The 21,936-nt window shown below is 34.7% G+C and overlaps 1 protein-coding gene across 3 annotated transcripts in view; it reads left to right on the top strand.

The window, feature by feature from the left end:
• SYT10 (synaptotagmin 10) overlaps positions 1–21,936 on the top strand; it is a 94,331-nt gene that overhangs the window by 16,924 nt on the left and 55,471 nt on the right. For all 3 annotated transcript variants that reach the window (XM_026000112.2, XM_026000113.2, XM_026000114.2), the window contains exons 2-3: positions 465–822; positions 14,745–15,312. In XM_026000112.2, coding sequence (XP_025855897.1) covers positions 465–822; positions 14,745–15,312 — 926 coding nt within the window. The remainder of the gene's footprint in view (positions 1–464; positions 823–14,744; positions 15,313–21,936) is intronic.

The raw sequence follows: 21,936 nt of genomic DNA on the forward strand, positions 1-21,936 counted from the left end.
CTAGAGGATTTAAAAATCTAGCTACTAGTATAGCCATTCTCTGTTAGTAACAAGTTGTCCTCATTTGGGCTACAGAAAGTGGGTTTATACAAATATTGAACAGTATTGCCTGCTTCAAGAGTGAAAAGATGAAGCAAACAGAAGCCTTTCCTTGTGTGCATTTTCTGAGTTTCTTAAGCTTCATATCTTCAAGACAGGGTGCAGGCTGCCACCCTTCATTTTGCAAACTCTTGGACCCCTTGTAGTGCAATGTGCTTTTTCTGTGTACAATTAGAAATTTTCATATATCTCCGCTGAGAATTTCCAGAGGTAATTATTAATCTTTCCTCCCTACAAAGACATCTTAAAAGTAAATTTTGAGACTCTAAATCCGAAAGCTAATGTAAATTATCTCACCATTGCTGCTCTCTTATCTCTACACTATCAATGAATTAAAATTTCTTTGCATTGTCATTTTTTTCCAGATATTTCGGTCAGCTTATTGGCAGTGGTTGTCAGCTTCTGTGGCCTCGCCTTGTTGGTTGTCTCACTTTTTGTCTTCTGGAAGTTGTGCTGGCCTTGCTGGAAAAGCAAACCAGTGACTTCCAACATCAATACCCTTCCTCAGAGCATTTCAAGTGCTCCTACTGAAGTTTTAGAGACTGAAGAGAAAAAAGAAGTTAAAGAAAATGAAAAGCCAGCTCTAAAAGCTATTGAACCTGCTATAAAAATCAGCCACACTTCCCCTGATATCCCAGCAGAAGTCCAAACTGCTTTAAAAGAGCATTTAATTAAACATGCACGTGTGCAAAGACAAACTACTGAGCCTACATCTTCATCCCGGTAAGGAAAGATCAGATACATAAAGCTGGGCGTGTGTGTGTGTATGTGTGTGTGTGTGTGTGTGTGTGTGAGGGAGAGAGAGAGAGAGAGAGAGAGACAGCGAGAGAGAGAGAGAGAGAGAGAGAGAGAGAGAGAGAGATTGATTTTGTAAGAGAAAAGAACGAGGTGGTAAAGTAGAAAAGACAAGACAAACAGGAGAAATGAGAAAAACATAGAAAACAGGCAAATGAATAAAGTATATAAGGGCAGAGTAAGTAAGGATGAGAAAAACTGAGAACAAAGGAGCTAAACAGGGAGCAGTACCATGAAAGGAGTTTAGTAGAATTTGAGGTCTCAATAAAATCATATAACAAGACTATTATTTATTAACTCTTTCCCTTGAAATATCATTGTTTGATAGTTGCTACTTGCAGTCTTTCAATTTAGTTTAATTCAACCAATAAATATGGGGAAAACAGCCATTTGCAATGTCTGGCATGAAATCATCTAGAACTTCACAATCAAAATTGAGTATCAGAGACTAATGTTTAGTATACAATTGTTTCGCAACTACACGGTCAACATAGAACCACTGGAAAATGTTGTTTGAACTCCCATAGACCAAACTCTTACATTGGGCAGAGTGTGATAAGCTCTCCAAGAGTTTTGGTGAATATCATGAGCATACTAGAGAATGTACATAAAAGGAGGGAAAAGTGAGACCTCTTTGTGGAGATACATTTTAACTCCGCTTGGAAAAATCAGCAAAAGACTGCTTAGATGAAAATAATTTGCTATAGTATATTTCCAATTGTGTTAAACTGTAAAAGAAAAATGGTTTGTTTTCTACTTAAGATGGTCATCAGTCCTTAAAATGAATGACTACATGATGGTAGCAGTTTTTCTCTGGTTCCTAAAAATAGCAACTGGTTTTACCCTAGGGCAGAGTAAAATCAGTGGTTTGGGAAGATAAGTTAGTTTCCTGCTAACTAATTGACTTCCTAATCTTACTTTTCTACGTCTCTAAATCTAAGGAGCTTCTACACTTTCTGACATGACATACCTTTGTAGGTTTAGAAATAAAATTGAAAAACTGGGCATGGATCATGTTTGCTACTAGGATTGAAAGAATATTCAGTATATCTTTTGTGAAATAGAAAGGGATTGTGTCAATAAATAAAGCTATTTCTTTCTGAAATATATTCCAGACAGATAAATAAAAATAATTGTTACTTTGGGAATAAGGAACTCAAGAATAAGGAAGAGAGATAGAGGTGTTTTTTCTACGTTATACTTTTCTGTGCTATTTAACTTATAACCAATATATGCCTCACATTTAGTTTTTCTGAGCTGTGTCATTTAGCATCATTTTTAATTTTTATAATTTAATGCCACATAATTATATGTTCATTTAAATTTATTATCGATATTTAACTATGAAATAATTATCTCATGTGCCACTTTTTAAAATATAAGAAAAACTGTTTAAAAGGATCTCATGTGGCTATTTGATTATCACTGCTATTATCACTGCCAACTGTAGTTAAATATATTTAATAAAGCCTTAAATACACTTAGAAATCTTAGGGTAAAAATGTTCAATTAATTTGCAAAACATTTCTTAAATATTAGCAGCAGCTATACACCTCAGTCAGCCTGCACTCAGAATTATTCAACTCTTAATTAATAAGTGTACCCTACATAAGGACATAAGTTTCTCTCTCAAACTTAAAACATGAAGATTGAATTATACATATCTCATATTTTCCAAAAGAAAAAGTAGAATACAAATTCAAAGTTTTGTTAGAACTTTGATATAATTTCATCTGCCTCTTTGAATTTCCTTTTTTATATGAGTGGCTAGGGAAGGAAGAAAGAAAGAATTATATTTGAGCACTTGCAATTTAGCCACTATGCCAGGCACCCTTCCTGCTAATCCTCTGCCAACCTGCATGAAGTAAGTATTATTAATTATTCCCATTACTTGTGAGTTAACTCAAGCCCAGAGAAATTTAAGAATTTGCCTGAAGTCATGCAGCTGGCAAAAGTTAGAATTCAAATTTATCCAGATTAATGGCTTCACATTTTAAGCATGAAAGCCAAGAGGATATAGTTTTCTGCAATCGAAGATGTTGGTTACAAAGTCTGCTGAGGACAGATAGTTTGGAGATTGAAAAATGAGAGCATCTTCCTGCTCATTCTACTCAGAAATCTAAAATTATAAGTGGTTATTGTGAATGACTAGAGTTATGATTTTAATCTCTTTGGCCTTAAGATGAATTCCTTGCAGAAAACTTGATTATACTTAGTTCTCAAAACCCCTCATCTACATTAATTATTTCATCATATTAGAAATTACCTTTATATGGAAAGAGGAAATTGCTAAATTCATTATGCAGCCCACTTGGACACAGAGATCAAGGGTGCATTATCATAAATCAGACTCAAATCCTAACTTGTCATTGAAATGTGGTAAAATCAAACCGCCCCCCCCCCCACACACACACAATGAATTTAACCTTCAGGCTTCATTTCATCACCTTATTAGGCTATGCTCACTCCAGTCTACTGTTAGGACTCCCTTTGACTTGGCTCAGATAGTAGACAACAAACATCTTCCCCTTTCAAGCTTTATTTGTCTCTATAACTTCATAACATTTTGATTGGTCCCGAAGTTAACAGCACTGCTGGAAATTGGCACATTTTCCAAGTTCTCGCCTTCCTTTTCAAGTGCCTGGACATTTGACCCCATCAACCTGCCAGCAGCCAAATGGCCAGGCAGCAGCTGTGTTATTTCTTCATTACTAACAATCTTCTAGTTTATCTTAATTGATTATTCATTCATTCAGTAGTTTTATTCAGTAGATATTTACTAATGGGTATCATCAAGTATTATGCACACTCCATCTATTCTGCAAATACGAGGGAGTTGGAAAAACATTTACAACATTATGCAAAGATAAAACATATAAGACTGACTTCAATAAAAGGAATTACAAGTGCAAACTGTGATGGAGAATGTGGAATTCTGAGAACAGAAAAATTATTTCCAGCATGGAGAAAGGCCATTACATAGAGGCTAAAAGAAAGTAAGAATTCACATGAGTGGCAACTGGAAGAAGGTGTGCATCCCAGATGAAAACATTTTATGTAAAAAGGCATAGAATAGGAAATGTTTCCATGCTAATAGCAGGTAAGTTAACTTGATCAGTAAACAGAGTTCAGTAGAGGAGTAAAGGAAGAAGAGGAAGTCGGCAGGAATCAAAGTAAAGGAGGTCTTGAAATCGTGGCCAGGATGTTCAAGGTCTGTCCTCCTAAAAATATTTGCCATGGAAGAGTCCCTTGGATAAAAGAGCTGTGTTTTAGGAAAATTAATTTTGCAACAGTTTATAGGATAGACTAAAGAAAAAGATATCTATTTGGAAACTAATATAATAATGAAGGCATGATAAAAATTGGGAAATAGCAAACAACAACCAAAGACAAAAGCCTGAGGGAACTTGTAAAGGAAGAATCTAAGATCCCTTTAAAAAGCATTGTGACACTTCAGTCATTCCAGGTGTAGTCTAAATCTTTTAAAAGTGCCTTTCAAACAGTTACAATCTGATGCCACCAAGCTACCACTCAAGCATTTTTTATTCCATATTCTCCAAATATATAGCTCTGTGCTGCTTTTTTAGGCAGAAAATCTGCCAAATTCACATCAGTACTGCTCTTGACACCTAGACAAAGTACTGTAGGAACTCAGCCTATGTTTGTTGGTTTAAGAAATTCAATAAACAAATTTGATGACCTCATCATTTCTATCCAAATGGATATTTTATGATTGCCCATGAGAGGAGTGCTTGGTCTTTTTTACTATGCTCCTGTAGACCTCACCTCTCTGCCTCTGTGCTTTTGCATATATTGCTTTCCACATCTGGAATGGAAACCTCTTTTTCTTCTATAAGATGTTTAAGGAAAAATGTATCTAGAGTCTACTATTTCTGCCCAATTATAAGCTATTATTCTTTTTTAAAGCCATAGTTACAATCTAGCAATTATTTATTGTCTTAATATTGAGCTCTAGCTATTTGCCAAACTCATTGCTAAGTTCTCAGAGAACAAGATTGTGTAGCCAACTTTTATGCATTCCTAATTTCTATCTCTGTGTAGGTACATAATAAGCATCAGGTGGTGCTTTTGACTGATTGGTCATCCTTCCACTTCACTTTGCTCCTACCTGCAGCATCAGGTAGTGAGACAAACTGCCCATATTAGAAAGAGGTTAATGATGCTATACTCCCAGGATGAGTATTAGGACCAATTTTCTTGCATCCATGAATGGTGCAGAGAAGAGGTGAATAATAAGTGGCAAAACAGTTTGTTGAGGATGAGAAATTATATAGGTTAGCTGCTGTGATAGAGGATTCTAAGTACCTACTAAAAAATAATTAGGAAACCTAATGGCAGTGCCAATTGAACAGAAGCGGGAAAATGTTCATGGTAAGAAATCACTGACTTATAGGTGCTCATGGATTTACAATTAGCTATGGTTGCCTAGAAAAGTAATTTTTAAAATCATCACATAATAAATATGAAAGAATTATGTAAAAATACTGAAGTATATAGTTTTAAGAGATTTTTTAAATTTTTTTTAATTTTTTGAGATTTTTAAAAATTAAGTTCCTCTCCAAAGATAGCAAAAATTGCAATTATCCATTCTAGGGCATTGTAAGGAGTGGAAAGCAAGATGTTACACAAAGGAAGAGTTTAAAAGATATATACCTAGCTAGGATATCAAGAAGCCACACTTGCCTAAAGCTGTGAGAGGACCTAAGATCCATCTCTTTGAATTAAAATTTCATGAAACATGCTGTGCAGGTGCTTGAGATAGTTAAATAAGCCAGTTCATGAAACATATGTATTCAATAAATATAGCAACCTCTTTTCTGAAATTGGATGGCTCTTTGAACCAAGGTCAGAGACAGAACCTTATAAAATAAATTCAAACTTGGAGAGTTTGTTTTCTGGTACTGATAAATATCATCTCCTCTTTACAAACACTAATTATAAATTGATTAGGCCCTCTTTTATAATACAAATCATTCTTGAGACGTTTGATTTCATTACTCACAGGGGTATTAGGGTATATGATTTTTTTTAAGATTTTTTTTTTTTAGAGTGAGCATGAGTGGGAGGGACAGAGGGAGAGGGAGAGAGAATCCTAAGTGGGCTCCATGCTCAGTGCGGAACCCCGACATGGGGCTGGATCTCAAGACCTTAAGAGCAGGACTTGAGCCAAAACCTAGAGCTGGATGCTTAATGGACTGCACCACTCAGGTGCCCCTAGGGTAAATTATTTTAATACAAACTCCAACAAACTTCCTGAATCCCAGTATATGTTATTATGAAATTCATGAAAAGATGAATAATACTTAGTTTCTGCCATTATAAAGGACACAGTCTAGCAAAAGGGTTGGGGAATGGAAGACTGATATGCAAACAAGTGATTTCAATACACTGTTTGCAGACATCAGGAATAGCATAGTAGACTGAGAAATAGAGACTAATAAACTAGGTGAAAATCCAGGAGGGTATAACTTGGGAGCCAAGTGAAATTGTATGTAAATAAACAGCAGAGATTAACTGTTAAGTGACTCTAGTAAAGTTGGCTGGGATATACTTGTATCAAGTATACCCTTACTCTAGTAAGGGTGGGAATTTCCCCGTAAGTTTAGCAATGTGGAGAAGACACTGTTCATATTTTCAAGAGTGTTTGTGATGCAGTATGGCATTTGCACTTCAACTCCTTTGTGTAAAGTAATTAGAGTATGTTTAAATAGAATAGAAGAAAATACATTGGACAGTGAACAGATTGTCCTCAACTCTTTCAAGGAGTTTTGTTATAAATATGTCAGAGAAACAGAGTAGTAAAAAAAAAAAGAAAGAAAGAAAAAAAGAAAAAAAAAAAGAAACAGAGTAGTACAGAGAGATGAAGTTCCCTTTAAGATAGGAGAAACAACAGTGTGCTTTTATGCTGATTGTAGTGATCCAATAGAGGAAGGATTAATAATGCAAGAATCAGAGGGAATATTCTGGAAGGTGACATGAAAGAAAATGGGATTTACTATGTAAGTGGAGGGACTGTATTTAAGGCAAAATGTATGGGTTACAGATGTTGCTAAGAAGGTTGATGAGATGGTGCCTGTGTAAGGTCTGCTCTTTGCTTCAATTTTTCCAAGTGAAACAGAAAGTTAGGTCATTAATTGAGACTTAGAATGAGGAAGAAGGTGATGGAGGTCTGTAGGAAGGTAGAAGGTGTGATATAGTCTTCTTGCAAATCTAGGAGATTGAGAGGGAGAAGAAATTGCTACATTAGGGTTTACATGAGGAATGTGGTCATGAATTTAAAGTGGAGCAGTGAGAATTATTTTATGTTTTTCTCTAATTGCAATCCCTTGCATGTGTACAGGTGTAGAGATGATGGAGGCTTGAATTCATCCAGAGCTTCAGTTTTGTCCTGCAACTAAGAAAGCCGAGAAAACAGGCATTGGAGATGTGCCTGAGAGTGACTCTACTAATTAGCCATGGAATTAAAACTGGATAATGAGAGGGAAATGATATCAGGGAAGTAGGGACTATGAAATGGTGGTACAGTGACAGATTAGAGTCCTGGTAGGTTGGAAAGGTTGTCAGAGTTGGGGTATCAGAGGGTCTGAGCTAGAAAGATATGAGATTTTGATCAGTGAGAGGTATGCATGACATTGGGGTTGTGGCAAGTTTGCAGCTAATGATGACAAAAATCTATGTACATGGTAGTGATTTCAGTAAGTAAAGAGCATCATTGCAGGAGGGGAATTCAAAGAACCTAGGGGCCACAAGTTGGGGAGAAACATATGCGCTGCTAGAAATTAGACCAAAGCATTGTCAAAAAGTATTAGTGAACCAGGAAATGAAAATAATGAAGACTTTAAAGGGAGTGATTTAGTAATCAATAGATGATTAACAATAGGTAATAATGGGGATGTGACTTGCTGACTTCAGCTTTAGGGCTGGGAGAGGTGGATAAAGGGAGAATGGAGCCAAAGTGACAATGGGGAGCCAGAGGATTGTATGACTGCCCCACCTCCAGGCTAGTGAAACAAGGACTGTGGGGAACATATTAGCCACCACATGAGAGGGGCGCAGCAGAACCCATGTCCTTAGACAAGAGCCATGTTTCTACGGAGGAATAAGGTGAGAAGAACATTCAAAGAGATTAAGGATATAGAAAATTTTACTGATGTCCAGTTTTTATTTTAAAAAACTCATTGTGACATATTATGCAATTTAGTCCGCCTTCATATATGGAGTGCTTTGCCTGATTTGGTTTGGTTTTGGTTTTGTGTGGGTTTTTGTTTGCTGAGATTTTTGTGTATTGAATGAATCACTCCTCTCTTTGTTTCTAATTGAATAGAAGAAAACAGGAAACAAATAAAGATGAAAACTTAGTTTACCACAAACTTGATTTAGTCTTACTAGTTAAGCCTTCTTAACTATGAGATGGGGCTATAACTTTTAATATATGCTGATAGTTTTGGATACAAAGTTCAGTACTAACAAAATCAGGGAGAGATGAAGTCCTTATAAATATATTGAATAAATCAATAAAATGCTGCTAATATATTTTTGCTTTTCCTCTCTGAATTCTCAAGCAATACCTAAGGTAAACTTAACAGATGGTAAAGACACTGTGGTTAAGAGTAGGAGAATAAGAAAAAGACAACTGCTAGATGCTAAGAAGTGAGTTGATTAGAGGGTAGAGTTATCCAGGGCTGTGGCGCAGGACATGCTCATACAGGAATGACTTTGTGCCACCTGTGCATCCCCAATCAGCAACCCTAGGCTTGCAGTTTTCAGAACCAGAGCGTTCATTATGGCATTTGCACTTTAACTCCTTTGTGTCTTGAATTCTAATGATTCTAACTATTATCAGTATGAGAAGTTCTAATTTTCATAGTCGTCTCATCTAATATCTCATTTGATCTTCCTTCACACTGTGAAAGTATTCATATTATAGATAAGGAGAGTAAAGCTCAAACAGATTAAGTGACTTGTCCAAAGTTGCTTTCACTTCATAGGGAAGCTGGGCTCAAACTGATTCCAAGCCAACATGTTTCCCGCCTCATCTCAATGTTCTGATCTTTAAGCATCTTCTTCTGGGTAGTAGGGAAATGTTGGTTTGGTTTCCAGCAGGATTCCAGGACTGTACCACACAACAACTAGAGGAGCTCTGTCTTTACATACTCAACTTCTGGCTTCTGATTTTGTTTGAAGGAAAGGACCTATTGGTAATATTTAAAAATCATCATGTTAATGCATGTTATTCTTATGGCATCGAGGAATTTTGACTCTATCTAGCTACGGTTAGATGTTCCAGGTAAGGTAGGGAAAGTTTTTCCTTCTCTATCTGGAAAAGTACTTTGGTGGTGCCCTCTCAGGTTTGAAGGGTAAGAATGAGGTCAATAATAGACAAGTGGCCTATACTTTGATTGGTTGGATATCTGTGTGAGACTAGCCACTTACCATGTCATTCCAAAAGAGAAAAAGAAAAGGGGCGGGGCAGGGGGAAGCAAGAAGAAAAAGATCCGTTTTGTCATGGTAGTAGTTTAGCATTGTAATAATTAAAGCTTCTCTTAACTGACTAGCTTAACTATGACTTAGAAGATACACTATTTACCCTATAATTAGGGCACTGGCTTACTAGAACAAAAACATTACTACTCTTTGATTCCTGCTGGAGGGGCTTTACAGCTGTACAATTATATTCAGACATAAGAAAGAAATTACTGATTTTTAGAGAGACAATAGAAGACTAAAATTTTATTACATTGAAAAGTATAAGTGTGAATGGAATCTATAAAAAATAAGGAATTTACTTTGGAGGGATTTTATTTATAAATTTTTTTCTTGAAAAATCATTACATAAGTAAAGGTGACTTAGGCAGCAATATTACATTATTTAACAAAATATCCTAAATCTCTTAGGTACACTGAATATAGAACTAAATTATACTATACCCCAGCATATGTTTTGAATTATAATTCAAAAAATATATACTTATATTCCTTTATAATTTTTAAAAATTTATATCATTTTATTGTCATTAAAAGCTAATATTTGTTGAGTATGTAGTATGTACCCAGCAAAGGGCATGCATCATTTCACATAATTTGCATCACAACATATAGCATGGGTAATACTATTACCCTCATTTTCCAGATGGAAGCCCTAAGATGCCCTGCCCAGAATCAGGCAACTGGCAAGTGAAGGAGTGAGATCTGTACTATGGTTGGTTTAAAGTTATATTCCTTTTAAAATTCTTCTTATTTTCCTACATATTCTCTAATGGTTGCCTATCTCTAATTTACGCCCCTGATCCTGTATATCAAGGATAGATATACAGACTCAAAGAAATAAATGATACTTCATTATCAGATTAGTGCTAAAAAATAGCAAGAATTAGGATGGTATTAGCTGTACCATTTTTATGTTATTTAAATAGTTGTTTAGTGTCCTAGCCTCAGTAATCAGACAACAAAAAGAAAAGGTATCCAAATTATCATGGAAGAAGTCAAACTTTCACTATTCACAGATAACATGATACTCTAGGTAGAAAACCCAAAGGCCTCCACCAAAAAATTGCTAGAACTGATACACAAATTCAGTAAAGTCACAGGATACAAAATCAATGTACAGAAATCTGTTGCATTTCTATACATGAATAATGAAGCAGCAGAAAGAGAAATCAAGGAATCAATCCCATTTACAATTGTACCAAAAACCATAAGGCCCTAGGAATAAACATAACCAAAGAGGTAAAATAACTGTACTCTGAAAACTATAGAATACTTATGAAATAAATTGAGGAAGACATAAAGAAATGGAAAAATATTCCATGCTTATATTTAACAAATATTGTTAAAATGTCTATATTACCCAAAGCAATTTACACATTTAATGCAATCCCTATCAAAAAAGCACCAGCATTTTCCACAGAGCTAGAACAAAAAAAACCTAAAACTTATATGGAACCACAAAAGACCCTGAATAGCCAAAGCAATCTTGAAAAAGAAAAGCAAAGCTGGAGTCATCACAATTCCAGACTTCAAGCAATATTACAAAGCTATAGTGATTAAGACAGTATGGTACTGGCACAAAAAGAGACACATATATCAAGGAAACAGAATAGAAACCCAGAGATGGACTCTTAACTCTATGGTTAACTAATCTTTGACACGGCAGGAAAGTATTTCCAATGGAAAAAAGACTGTTCTTCAACAACTGGTGTTGGGAAAACTGGGCCACATGCAGAAGAATGAAACTGACCACTTACTTGCACCATACACAAAAATATATTCAAAAATGGAAGAGATAGGAAACCATCAAAATCCCAGGGGAAAACAGGCAGTAACCTCTTTGATATCAACCATAGCAATTTCTTGCTAGATATATCTCTGGAGGCAAGGGAAACAAAAGCAAAAATGAACTATTGGGACTTCATCAAGATAAAAAGTTTCTGCACGGTGAAGGAAACAATTAACAAAACTAAAGGGCAACCTTCAGAGTGGGAGAAGATATTTGCAAATGACATATTTAATAAAGGGTTAGTATCCCAAATCTATAAATAATTTACCAAACTCAACACCCCCAAAAAACAAATAATCCAGTTCAGAAATGGGCAAAAGATATGAATAGTCATTTTTCCAAAGAAGACATACAGATGACTAACAGACACATGAAAAGATGCTCAATGTTACTCATCATCAGGGAAATACAAATCGAAACTATGATGAGATACCACCTTGCACCTGTCAGGATGGCTAAAATGAACAACTCTGAAAACAATAGATGTTGGTGAGGATGTGGAGAAAGGGGAACCCTCTTACACTGTTGGTAGGAATGCCAATTGGTGCAGCCACTGTGGAAAACAGTATGTAGGTTCCTCAAAAAGGTAAAAATAGAACTATCCTATGACCCAGCAATTACACTACTAAGTATTTATCCAAAAGATCAAAAATACCGATTCAAAGGGGGTACATTCACCCTGATATTTATAGCAGCATTATCAACAATAGCCAAATTATGGAAAGAGCCCAAATGACTATTAGCTGATGAATGAATAAAGATATGGTGTATAAATATAATGGAATGTTACTCAGCCATGAAAAAGAATGAAATACTGCCTTTTGCCATGATATGGATAGAGCTAGAATCTCTTACACTAAGCGAAATAAGTCAGTCAGAGAAAGACAAATACCATATGATTTCACTTATATGTGGAATTTAAGAAACAAAACAGATGAACATAGGGGAAGGAAGCAAAAAAAAAAAAAAAGGGTGGCAAACCTTAAGAGACTTTTAACTATAGAGAACAAACAGAAGGTTGCTGGAGGGGAGGTGGGTATTAAGAAGGGCACTTGTGATGAGTACTGAGTGTTATGCATAAGTGATGAATCATTAAATTCTGCTCCTGAGAACAATATTACACTGTATGTTAACTAACTAGAATATAAATAAAAAATCTGAAACAATAACAAAAAAAAGCATATGGAAAGTGCCACACACCAAAAAAAGTCGTTTAGTATTTCAGTCCCATTAATAGAAAATAAGCTAATTCAATGTGAGAGAATTGGAACACCTCAGACTATAATTCTGATTTTACATAATTTACAATTTACCTAATAAAATTTTTTTATTAGTACACATATGATATCTTGAATAAAATTATTAAAGAATCACAGAATGATAGCGAATCAGAAATTAAGTGTTAAAAACACTTAGGGGACACCTGGGTGGCCCAGTAGTTGAGCATCGGCCTTTGGCTCAGATCGTGATCCTAGGCATTGAGTACCTCCTGGCATTGAGTACCACATCAGACTCCCCGCAGGAAGCCTGCTTCTCTCTCTGCCTATGTCTCTGCCTCTCTCTTTGTGTTTCTCATGAATAAATAAAATCTTTAAGGAAAAAAAAATGAAAGAAAATACTTAGAAGTCTCGCACCTCACCTGAGGCAGAAAACTTTCCTTCAACATCTAACCTTTGTTTCTATACTTTGTGTTTGTGGAAGTTCATTACTTCCCCATTTTGGATAGCTCTAGATATTTTTTAATGTTCTCTTATATTAAGCTGAAGTCTATTTTAATTGTAACTTCCACTGAGATTCTTATTAATTCTGTAATGATGGTCCTTCAGAAATTAGAAGCCAGACTTCCTGTCCTTTCTAGTTTCAACATCTTCAGTTCCTTGAACTCTTCTCAAATGGTACCATGGCTAAATATCTTACTCCTGGTTATCAATTTTTTTATCCTTCTTAAATCAGTCCTTATGTGTGCATCAATGAATCAAGTATTAGTTGAGCAATGTCCTCAGTATTACTTAGCGCTTGCTGTAAGAAATGTAGACCTGATGTAATAACAGAAATGAGTACAGGTTTTGAAGTAAGTGCTAGATAGATATTAAGTATAAGGGAGCACTAAAAGAAGCAAAACCAGCCAAAGTGTAGTATAGAAAGCCAAGTATACGGTGATGAGGATTTGGACTGAGTAGCAATGGAAAGGAAAATTAATGGACAAGTATATGGGATGTTTCAAAGCAAACATCAACAGGTTTAGAAAATTGAGTAAACCTCATGAATAAAGGAAAGGTGATTCAAAGCATACTGTAGTAGTCCAAGCATAAGTGGCTGATAAAAATGTTAGAGCTATTTTCTGAGATTGTGGAAGGGAGCGCCAGCTTAGACGTAGAAGGCAAAAGTTTGGGGCAAAATTAGAATATTCATTTAGAAATCTCCCTTATAGATACAGAAATATGGAACTAGAAGTTTATATGTCGGAGATCCATGCAGGGAACCACTATATTATAGTAGTGAGAACCCCCCAGGATATACTATGGATATAGTAGTACTATATTATAGTAGTGGGAAATATAGTATAGGGAACCACTATATTATAGTTATAGTCCAAGAAATGATTAGTCTGATGGAGAGACCAAGGAGATTAAAGAACAAAAGACATGGGACTAAGCATTGAGTAGACCTATAAGTTGACACAGCTCCTGCCAGAAATCACAGAGGAAGTAGAAGAGAAGCAGATCTTAGTGCAGGTCACATTTACAAGGCACTGGTTAGTTGGTACAGCTAATGCCCTGGAAACGTTGACTAGATGAATAGTAACTGATGATAGGAAAGTCAGTTTGAATTCTAAAGCACTCTATTATTTTGGCCCCAAATTCTAAAATTCTACATTTTTTAATCCTCAGAATTTCCGAAGCCCATTCCATGTTGAAAAAAGAAAAATGTACTCATTTTGGCTGTCACCATATTCTTTCTACAAGTAAATATTCATTTCGTTGTCTTAAGTATTAGAAATACTTAACATAGTATAAGAATAGGTAGACTTATGTTTTTTATTGCAATGGTGTAGTCAGTAAAACATGAGATCCATGAGACCCAAATATCCAGATTGAGAGAAACCAGCCATCTCAATGATTTGTCTACATAAGATTACAGATACACATAACAAGATGACTGATGATTCATGGTATTCTGTGGAATACTGAATTTTGTTGGTAATCCTATTTTTTTTACAATTGTATAGTAATTATGTGCTTGTGATTTAGAGTACAAAATTCCAAAAGCTCATAAAAATGTACATTCATGAGTTTCAGATATTTCTATCATTTTAGAGTCCTATTCCTTTGAATATTGCATTTCTGGTTTTTCAAAAGCAGTTGTGTGTGTGTGTGTGTGTGTGTGTGTGTGTGTGTGTGTCTATCTGTCTATTAATACAAATGCAGTGCTTTCATTATCTTGGGGGTGAGGGGACAGTTTATATGCCACTGAATAATGTCAACAAAATGATCTTCCTAAATTATTTTCTGCGTGTGTGTGTATGTGTGTGTGTGTGTGTGTGTATGTGCAGCCACAATTCCTTCAGGAGACACCTACCAAGGCAAATGCAGGTTTCCAGTGTTGATTTTAGCATGGGCACAGAACCTGTTTTACAAAGAGGAGAAACAACAACAAGCATTGGAAGGATAAAACCAGAGCTCTACAAACAGAAATCAGTTGATTCTGAAGGCAACAGGCAAGAAGATATCAAAACCTGTGGGAAACTTAACTTCACCCTCCAATATGACTATGAAAATGAACTTCTAGTCGTTAAAATTATCAAAGCCTTAGACCTCCCTGCTAAAGACTTCACAGGCACGTCTGACCCTTACGTGAAGATGTATCTTCTTCCAGATAGGAAAAAGAAATTTCAGACCCGTGTACACAGAAAGACTTTAAATCCTCTATTTGATGAAACTTTTCAATTTCCTGTAGCATATGATCAACTCAGCAACCGAAAACTACATTTCAGTGTTTATGATTTTGACAGATTTTCTAGACATGACATGATTGGGGAAGTGATTCTTGATAATTTGTTTGAAGTCTCTGATCTCTCCAGGGAAGCCACAGTGTGGAAAGATATTCATTGTGCTACCACAGTAAGTAAGAATTTCACCAATATATTGGTTTTTATTTGACCTGCAGTGGTATATAAAACTAATTATCACTCAGCTTATTGGAGTAACTTTATGAAGTTATGGAATTTATGTGCTACCTGCAAAGGTAGGATTTGATTACATGCATAATAATTCAGGCACCTAACACAATATTAGTGATTATGTCAATAAAATAGCTCTTTAAGTTAACCAAAAATAAGCTCTTTTCTCATAAAATGTTTATTTGTAACCTGTCTCCTCATGGTTAATATTGACTTGTATTATTTAAGAAGATTCTGTTCCTCAGATCAAACCTAAAATGTACCTTGGCGCTATTTTGAAAAGCCCTTGGTTAAGTCTAAACAGCTCATTCCTATTCCTACAGAGGCTTTAATGGAACAGACATGATTACAGAATTTGAAATGTTAAATGATCAGAAGTGATCATTTATATTAGAATTTTTCTTTTACATTACAAAATGCTTTCTGTGAATATAAAATAATAACTTTAATAATGAAAATTTGGAAAACAGTAAAAAGTACAAAATTAAAATACTTTGCAATGCTACCAATTACGTATAATATTATGGCATATAGCTTTCTAAATTTTTCCTATACATGTTTTAAAATTGTTGAGATCAAACTAAGTTTAAAAATTTCCACACTAATTTTCTTTCATGCTACATTTGTTTTAGTGTCTGATGTTTAAATATATGATCTATTTACCAAACCATTCTTTTATTGTTGTACATTTGAGTAAGGCATAAATTTTGTCATACTAAAAGTTGTTGTGTTCTTTGTTACATAATTCTGTTTTATTTGAGATTATGTGTCAAGGATAGTATTATGGAATTGGAACTTAAGAACTGGTCACTTAGGTTAGATTGCAGAATTATTTTGATTTGTTTTTTGGTTGTTGTTTTGTTTTTTGTTTTAAGAGAGAGCATGAGCTTGGGAGGAGGAGCAGAAGGAAAGAGAAAATTTTGTGCAGGTTCAACACTCGGCTTGGAGCCCAACATGGGGCTTGATCTCATGATCCCAAGATCATGACCTGAGCAGAAATTAAGAGTGGGATGCTTAGCCAACTGAACCACCCAGGCACCCCTGATTTCTTGGTTTTTCAGTGAAGTAATTTAATTTGTTACCACCAGGTTATCTTTATGTATTTACCATCTTTTGTCCAAATTTTACCGAAATTTATAAGCTTAAAATGTAGCAGTTTTTAATAGAACAGGGATTATTTTAAAAATAAGAAAATTATATCTTAATTCAAAGTAATTCGTATTTTATTTTCCCCCATCAATTTTTTACTAATTAAAATCAGTATTTGGATTCATTATATTTCACTGTAAATTATATGGATAAGGTAACTTAAAGTTTTATACTTCCAGTTTGTTGAATTGCATCATCATAAATTTTCCATTGTTAGATTTTTATTTCATGGTTTCCATCGTGACATTTATAGGGAACAAAGGAGAAATTTTCAAACTGGATCACATTTCAAAGGTACATTGGGGCTCTTGATTTCATAGTGTTTTTAACCTTTTTTTTTTATTATTAATTTTTATTGGTGTTCAATTTACCAACATACAGAAAAACACCCAGTGCTCATCCCGTCTGTTTTTAACCTTATTACTTATATTCCTAGAGGGAAAAAAATGGTGAGCAGTGATAGTTTTACTGTTTTAAAAAGTCTGACACCTCCTAGAATTCTACAAATACAGATAATAATTAATTAATTATTAGGTTATTTCTTTTTGGATTCCTCAATCTTATATTGTTCCTTCTTTTATTCATTTAACAAATATTTGCTAAGTGCCTACTATGGGTTTGGCATGTTCTAAAGTTATAGGGATGCAAAAAATTGTTTTGAAACATGTTCTTGGGCCCATGTAGGTAAACTAGGATAATTTCCCCATCTCAAAGTTTATAATCTTAATCATAACTGCAAAGTCCCTTGCCATGTAGGTAACATATTCACAGACTCTAGAAATTAGTATGTGGCCATCTTTGGAGGTGGCTTTATTCTGAATACATCTATAGACCTTTTCATTTCAATATTCTGGATGCAAAAAGAAGTAGGTAGATAATAAAATATATATTGAATTATTCTGGCCAAATGACATTTCTTTATAACTGGAATATTGAGCCACATGGTGTTCTAGGTATTGCTATCTTCCCAACATTTCTGTTAGGAAGATAGAAATGAAATCTAAATTTCTTGACTATAACACCAAAGTTCACAATTTACATTAGTATCATCTTCATAGCTAGTGTAATGTTTAATTAAAGCTTCTCTTCAGCTTTTGAAAAATCATTAAGCAATTTCATATTTCAGATTAATAAAATGGAAAAAAGTGGGTTGAAGTTTGCTTACGAAACTATCTTTACTTAGATATTTTAACTAAATAATTTCATACAGAAATACGATTTTCTACAGAGAAGGAAAAGAAAGGAAAGAAATAGAAAGAGGGATGCCTGGGTGGTTCAGCGGTTAAGCGTCTGCCTTTGGCTCAGGGAGTGATCCTGGAGTTACAAGATCGAGTCCCACATGGGGCTCCCTGAATGGAGCCGGCTTCTCTCTCTGCCTATGTCTCTGCCTCTCTCTCTCCGTGTCTCTCATGAATGAATAAATTTTTAAAAATCTTTAAAAAAATTTTTTTAAAAAGGAAATAGAAATGTAGTCATATGCCTTCACTCATCCAAGTTTTGTAGAAACCTGCAAAAGTGATTCAACTATGTGAACAGAGATTTAAAAGAATTTATGTAACATAGGAAACACTGATGACAAATATTCATAAATAACTAATTAAACAAATCCTGAAAAAACATTCTTATAATTTAAGGTCCTTACTTGAAATAATCATGTATGAGGTTTTTAAAGAGTACCTTTATATACTGCAAAGTCTGACACCTCCTAGAAAAATTCTAAAATTTAGTCAAAAAAATTTTGTCATCAACTTGAAATAGCTGATATATCTCTAATTTTTAATGAACCTCTTTAGTATCATTAAGTCCTGCTTTACTATCACATTGATATAAATGCCATGGATCTCTTTTTCCTTCTTCAGGCCAATTATATAATTATTAAAAATATAACTATGGAAATCAGAATTGATGCTTTTTTTGTGATTTTTGTTTTTAATGATTTTATGTGTCTCATTCCAACAAATTTTTATCGTAGTCTCTGTCACAAAATTTTTCCCCTTGTATCCTAAGACCTGTCCAAGATCTTATTCAAAAAAATCTCCTAAGTCAGTTCATTAAATTAAATTGATTTTTTTCCCTACAGCATGAATTCAAATAACTTTAATTTGGTTACATGAGTATTTACTGAGAACCTTCTGTGTACAAAACTTATACTTTGTTCTAAAGTAGAAATAAAGGTTAGTAAAATACAAGTTTTGTCAAGAACTTTAATAGAAGAAACAAGTAAACAAAGAAGTATATGCTAATGTAGAAATAATACTATATATCTTCCTGATAACCTGCACAAATGTGGTATTCACACACACACACACACACACACACTCGCGCACTTGTTCGCTCTCTCTCTTATACGGATTATGTCTGCAGAGGGAAAAACAATGCAGTCTTATACCCTATTGATTACAAATTAATATATGCTTAGTTCTATTTGTAAATATCAACCACTTTCTGTAACAAAAATTAAAAATTTATCCAGTGTGTGGCATAAATTCATATGCAAAATACAGCAGGAATATTTTGTTGTCAAAAATCCTATCAGGTTGAAACAAGAGTCACATGTTTTGTATTTGTAAATTTCATTACTAATTATTTCTACATAAGAGGGATTAATATTTTTATTAGGAATTAGCAAGATTTTTAAAAATTGATGATTCAGAATAAGAGGGAAGTTGAGGAATAAGGAGATAAAAAGGTATGAATTTATTCTTTGCAAAAAATTAATTTTCACTTTAAGGATCATCCCACTATATACCAGAAATATGGCAAGCCAGTCATCGCTTGCACTAATATAGAAATATCTCCAACATAGGGAAAAATCACTTTGAAGAATAGTGTGCACCCTATGCCACTATTTTTGTAATTCTGAGAAAGAAATATATATTCATATTTGGTTATATATGTTAGAAAAGTCTATTTAAGGACACAAAAATCTAATAGTAGTTACATATTGGCAAAAATGGGAGAAACTAGATGAATGTAGAAAAGGAATGATTTGCAACATATCGCTTTATATACATTTATTTTTAAGCTATGTAAGTATATTTTTCAAATTTCTTTTTTCATAAAGTCACTCAAATACGATTGTATTTAAATATTTAAATGTAGGGACGTCATGCACACTCAAGAAGCCATTGAAAGTATAGGTAGATATGGGGTGCCTGGGTGGTTCAATCAGTTAAGCAACTGCCGTCAGCTAGGGTCATGATCCCAGGGTCCTGGGGTTGAACCCCACATCGGGCTCCCTGCTAGGCAGAGAACCTGCTTCTCCCTTTCCCTCTCTCTCTCTTGCTCTCTCTCTCTGTCAAATAAATAAAATCTTTTTTAAAGTATAGGTAGATAAAGAAAAGCTTTTCTTTTTTTGAATAGAACTAACTATTTTATGTATTTATTTATTTACTCATCTAATCAATGAACATTTTTTCAGCACCAATGATGTTCTATACACGCAGGAATTCTCATAGGAAAAGAGAGCGTATGCACATAACTACACTGACCTGGTTTACAGCTATAAAGTACTTGAATCTGTTATCTTTTAACTAAGGATCTGTCAAGTTTGAAAGAGTAGACCTTGACATACCAAATACAAAGAAACTATTGTGTTCATTGTACCAACCAGAGTACTGAATGTACTAGCTGAGCTTGAGTTTGAAGTAATGTATTTTAATACCCAGTACCAAAATTTCTTTAAATGTTTAAAAAAATTTTTAATTTGTTTTCTTGTTTCTAGTGATATACTTTTAATTTTCCTCCTGAGCATCCTAGATCTATTCCAGGATCAAAATAACACTGCCTTCTTGTTTTGCTTTGTTTGTATTTAACTATCAATTCTCTTTTAAAATGTGTTAACTATGGAATATTTTGTTATCCAATAACGTTTTAAAGAGTGGCAAAATTCCAACTGCATTCTGAAGAAAAAAGTATGGTGGAAGGCAAGGCAGTAGAGAGGAAACTTTTTGGTCAGGGACGGTCTGGCTCAATCTTTGGGGTGCAGCAGGCAGTAGTACAAGTCATAGGCCTGCAGATTGGGAAAATGAACCCATGTCTGCTCTTCCTTAGGCATTCCTAATTTTCTCTTTCATCTCTGCACTAAACCTGATCCTGGAGTGTCACAGATACTACATCTGCTAATGGGCCATCATTAATTGATTATTAACTCAAATGATGCAAATAAATTCTATGACCCTATCTCTGAGCTCTTTTAGTCATTTGCAAGAATTTATAGCAAGTATCTATATTGCAACATAAAATCAAATTAAAATTCAGTGCAAAATAAGAGAGTCTATGGCACCTGGGTAGCTCAGTGGTTGAGCATCTGCCTTTGGCTCAGATCAGGATCCCTGGGTCCTAGGATCGAGTCCCACATCAGGTTCCCCAAAGGGAACCTGCTTCTCCCTCTGCCTATGTCTCTGTCTCTCTTTCTGTGTCTCTCATGAATAAATAAATAAAATATTTTTAAAAAATAAAGTCTATAATAGACTACCAAAAGATTATGAAAGTTCCCACAGTGTGGTTTTTCTAGGCTTCAACCCTGTTCAATTCAAGCAGACTGTTAAGGAACTTTGTCTCCACAAAATAAACAAACAAACAAAGCAGGAACAGACCCATAAAAACACCCAACAAGCTAGTGGTTGCCAGAGGGGAGGGGAGAGGGGGGATGGGCAAATTGGGGAAAAGAAAAAATATATAAGAAACTTTGTCTCGTGAGTATTTGGTATTCAATAAATCATCATAGTTTTTTATATTATTTTGAAAATTAAATCTCATCTATGTGCATTTAGAGAACGAGGCTTCAGTGTTCCATCTGTTTGACTGCCTTTGCATTGCACATGAAAGACTGGAGGCAAATTAGCCTTAAAATAAGACCATAACAATTAAATTAGCCTTTTATTGTCAGATTAAGCAGTACATTCCTATAATATTGGTTACAGCATTTTGTTTCACAAAACAAAAAGAAGTTAATCTAAAACTTTGATGCCGCTAGTTTTAGTCTGAATTCAACGCTGATGCCACACTTTTTAAATAAGTAGAGAATTGCTGAGTAAGCACGGTAAGATATTTTGAGTTCTTGAAAGGATATTAGTCAAAAATTGGTAGCTGACCATATTTTTTAGTCAATATATTTGGGATTGTTCAAAAGCAAAATGTTTTTTTTTTCCTAAATTCAAACTACCCACATAATTTCCAATTTAAATTCCTACCTTGCTTGACTTGTAAGGATTATAATACGATCCAACTTCTCTATCGCCCTTGAGTCTCTCCCTTTCCCCCCTAACCCCCACCACCACTGCCTATCCCTCATCCCTGCCCTCCCTCCCTGGCTTCCTAGTCCCTCACCCTCTACCCTCTCCCTAGCTTTTCCCTATCTGGTTATTGTTGGAAGCCCTCAACCCTAATCACTGAAGAATTTAGGCTCTGGGAC

Source organism: Vulpes vulpes, chromosome 8 (genome assembly GCF_048418805.1).
Source record: "Vulpes vulpes isolate BD-2025 chromosome 8, VulVul3, whole genome shotgun sequence".
NCBI classification, from domain to species: Eukaryota; Metazoa; Chordata; class Mammalia; order Carnivora; family Canidae; genus Vulpes; species Vulpes vulpes.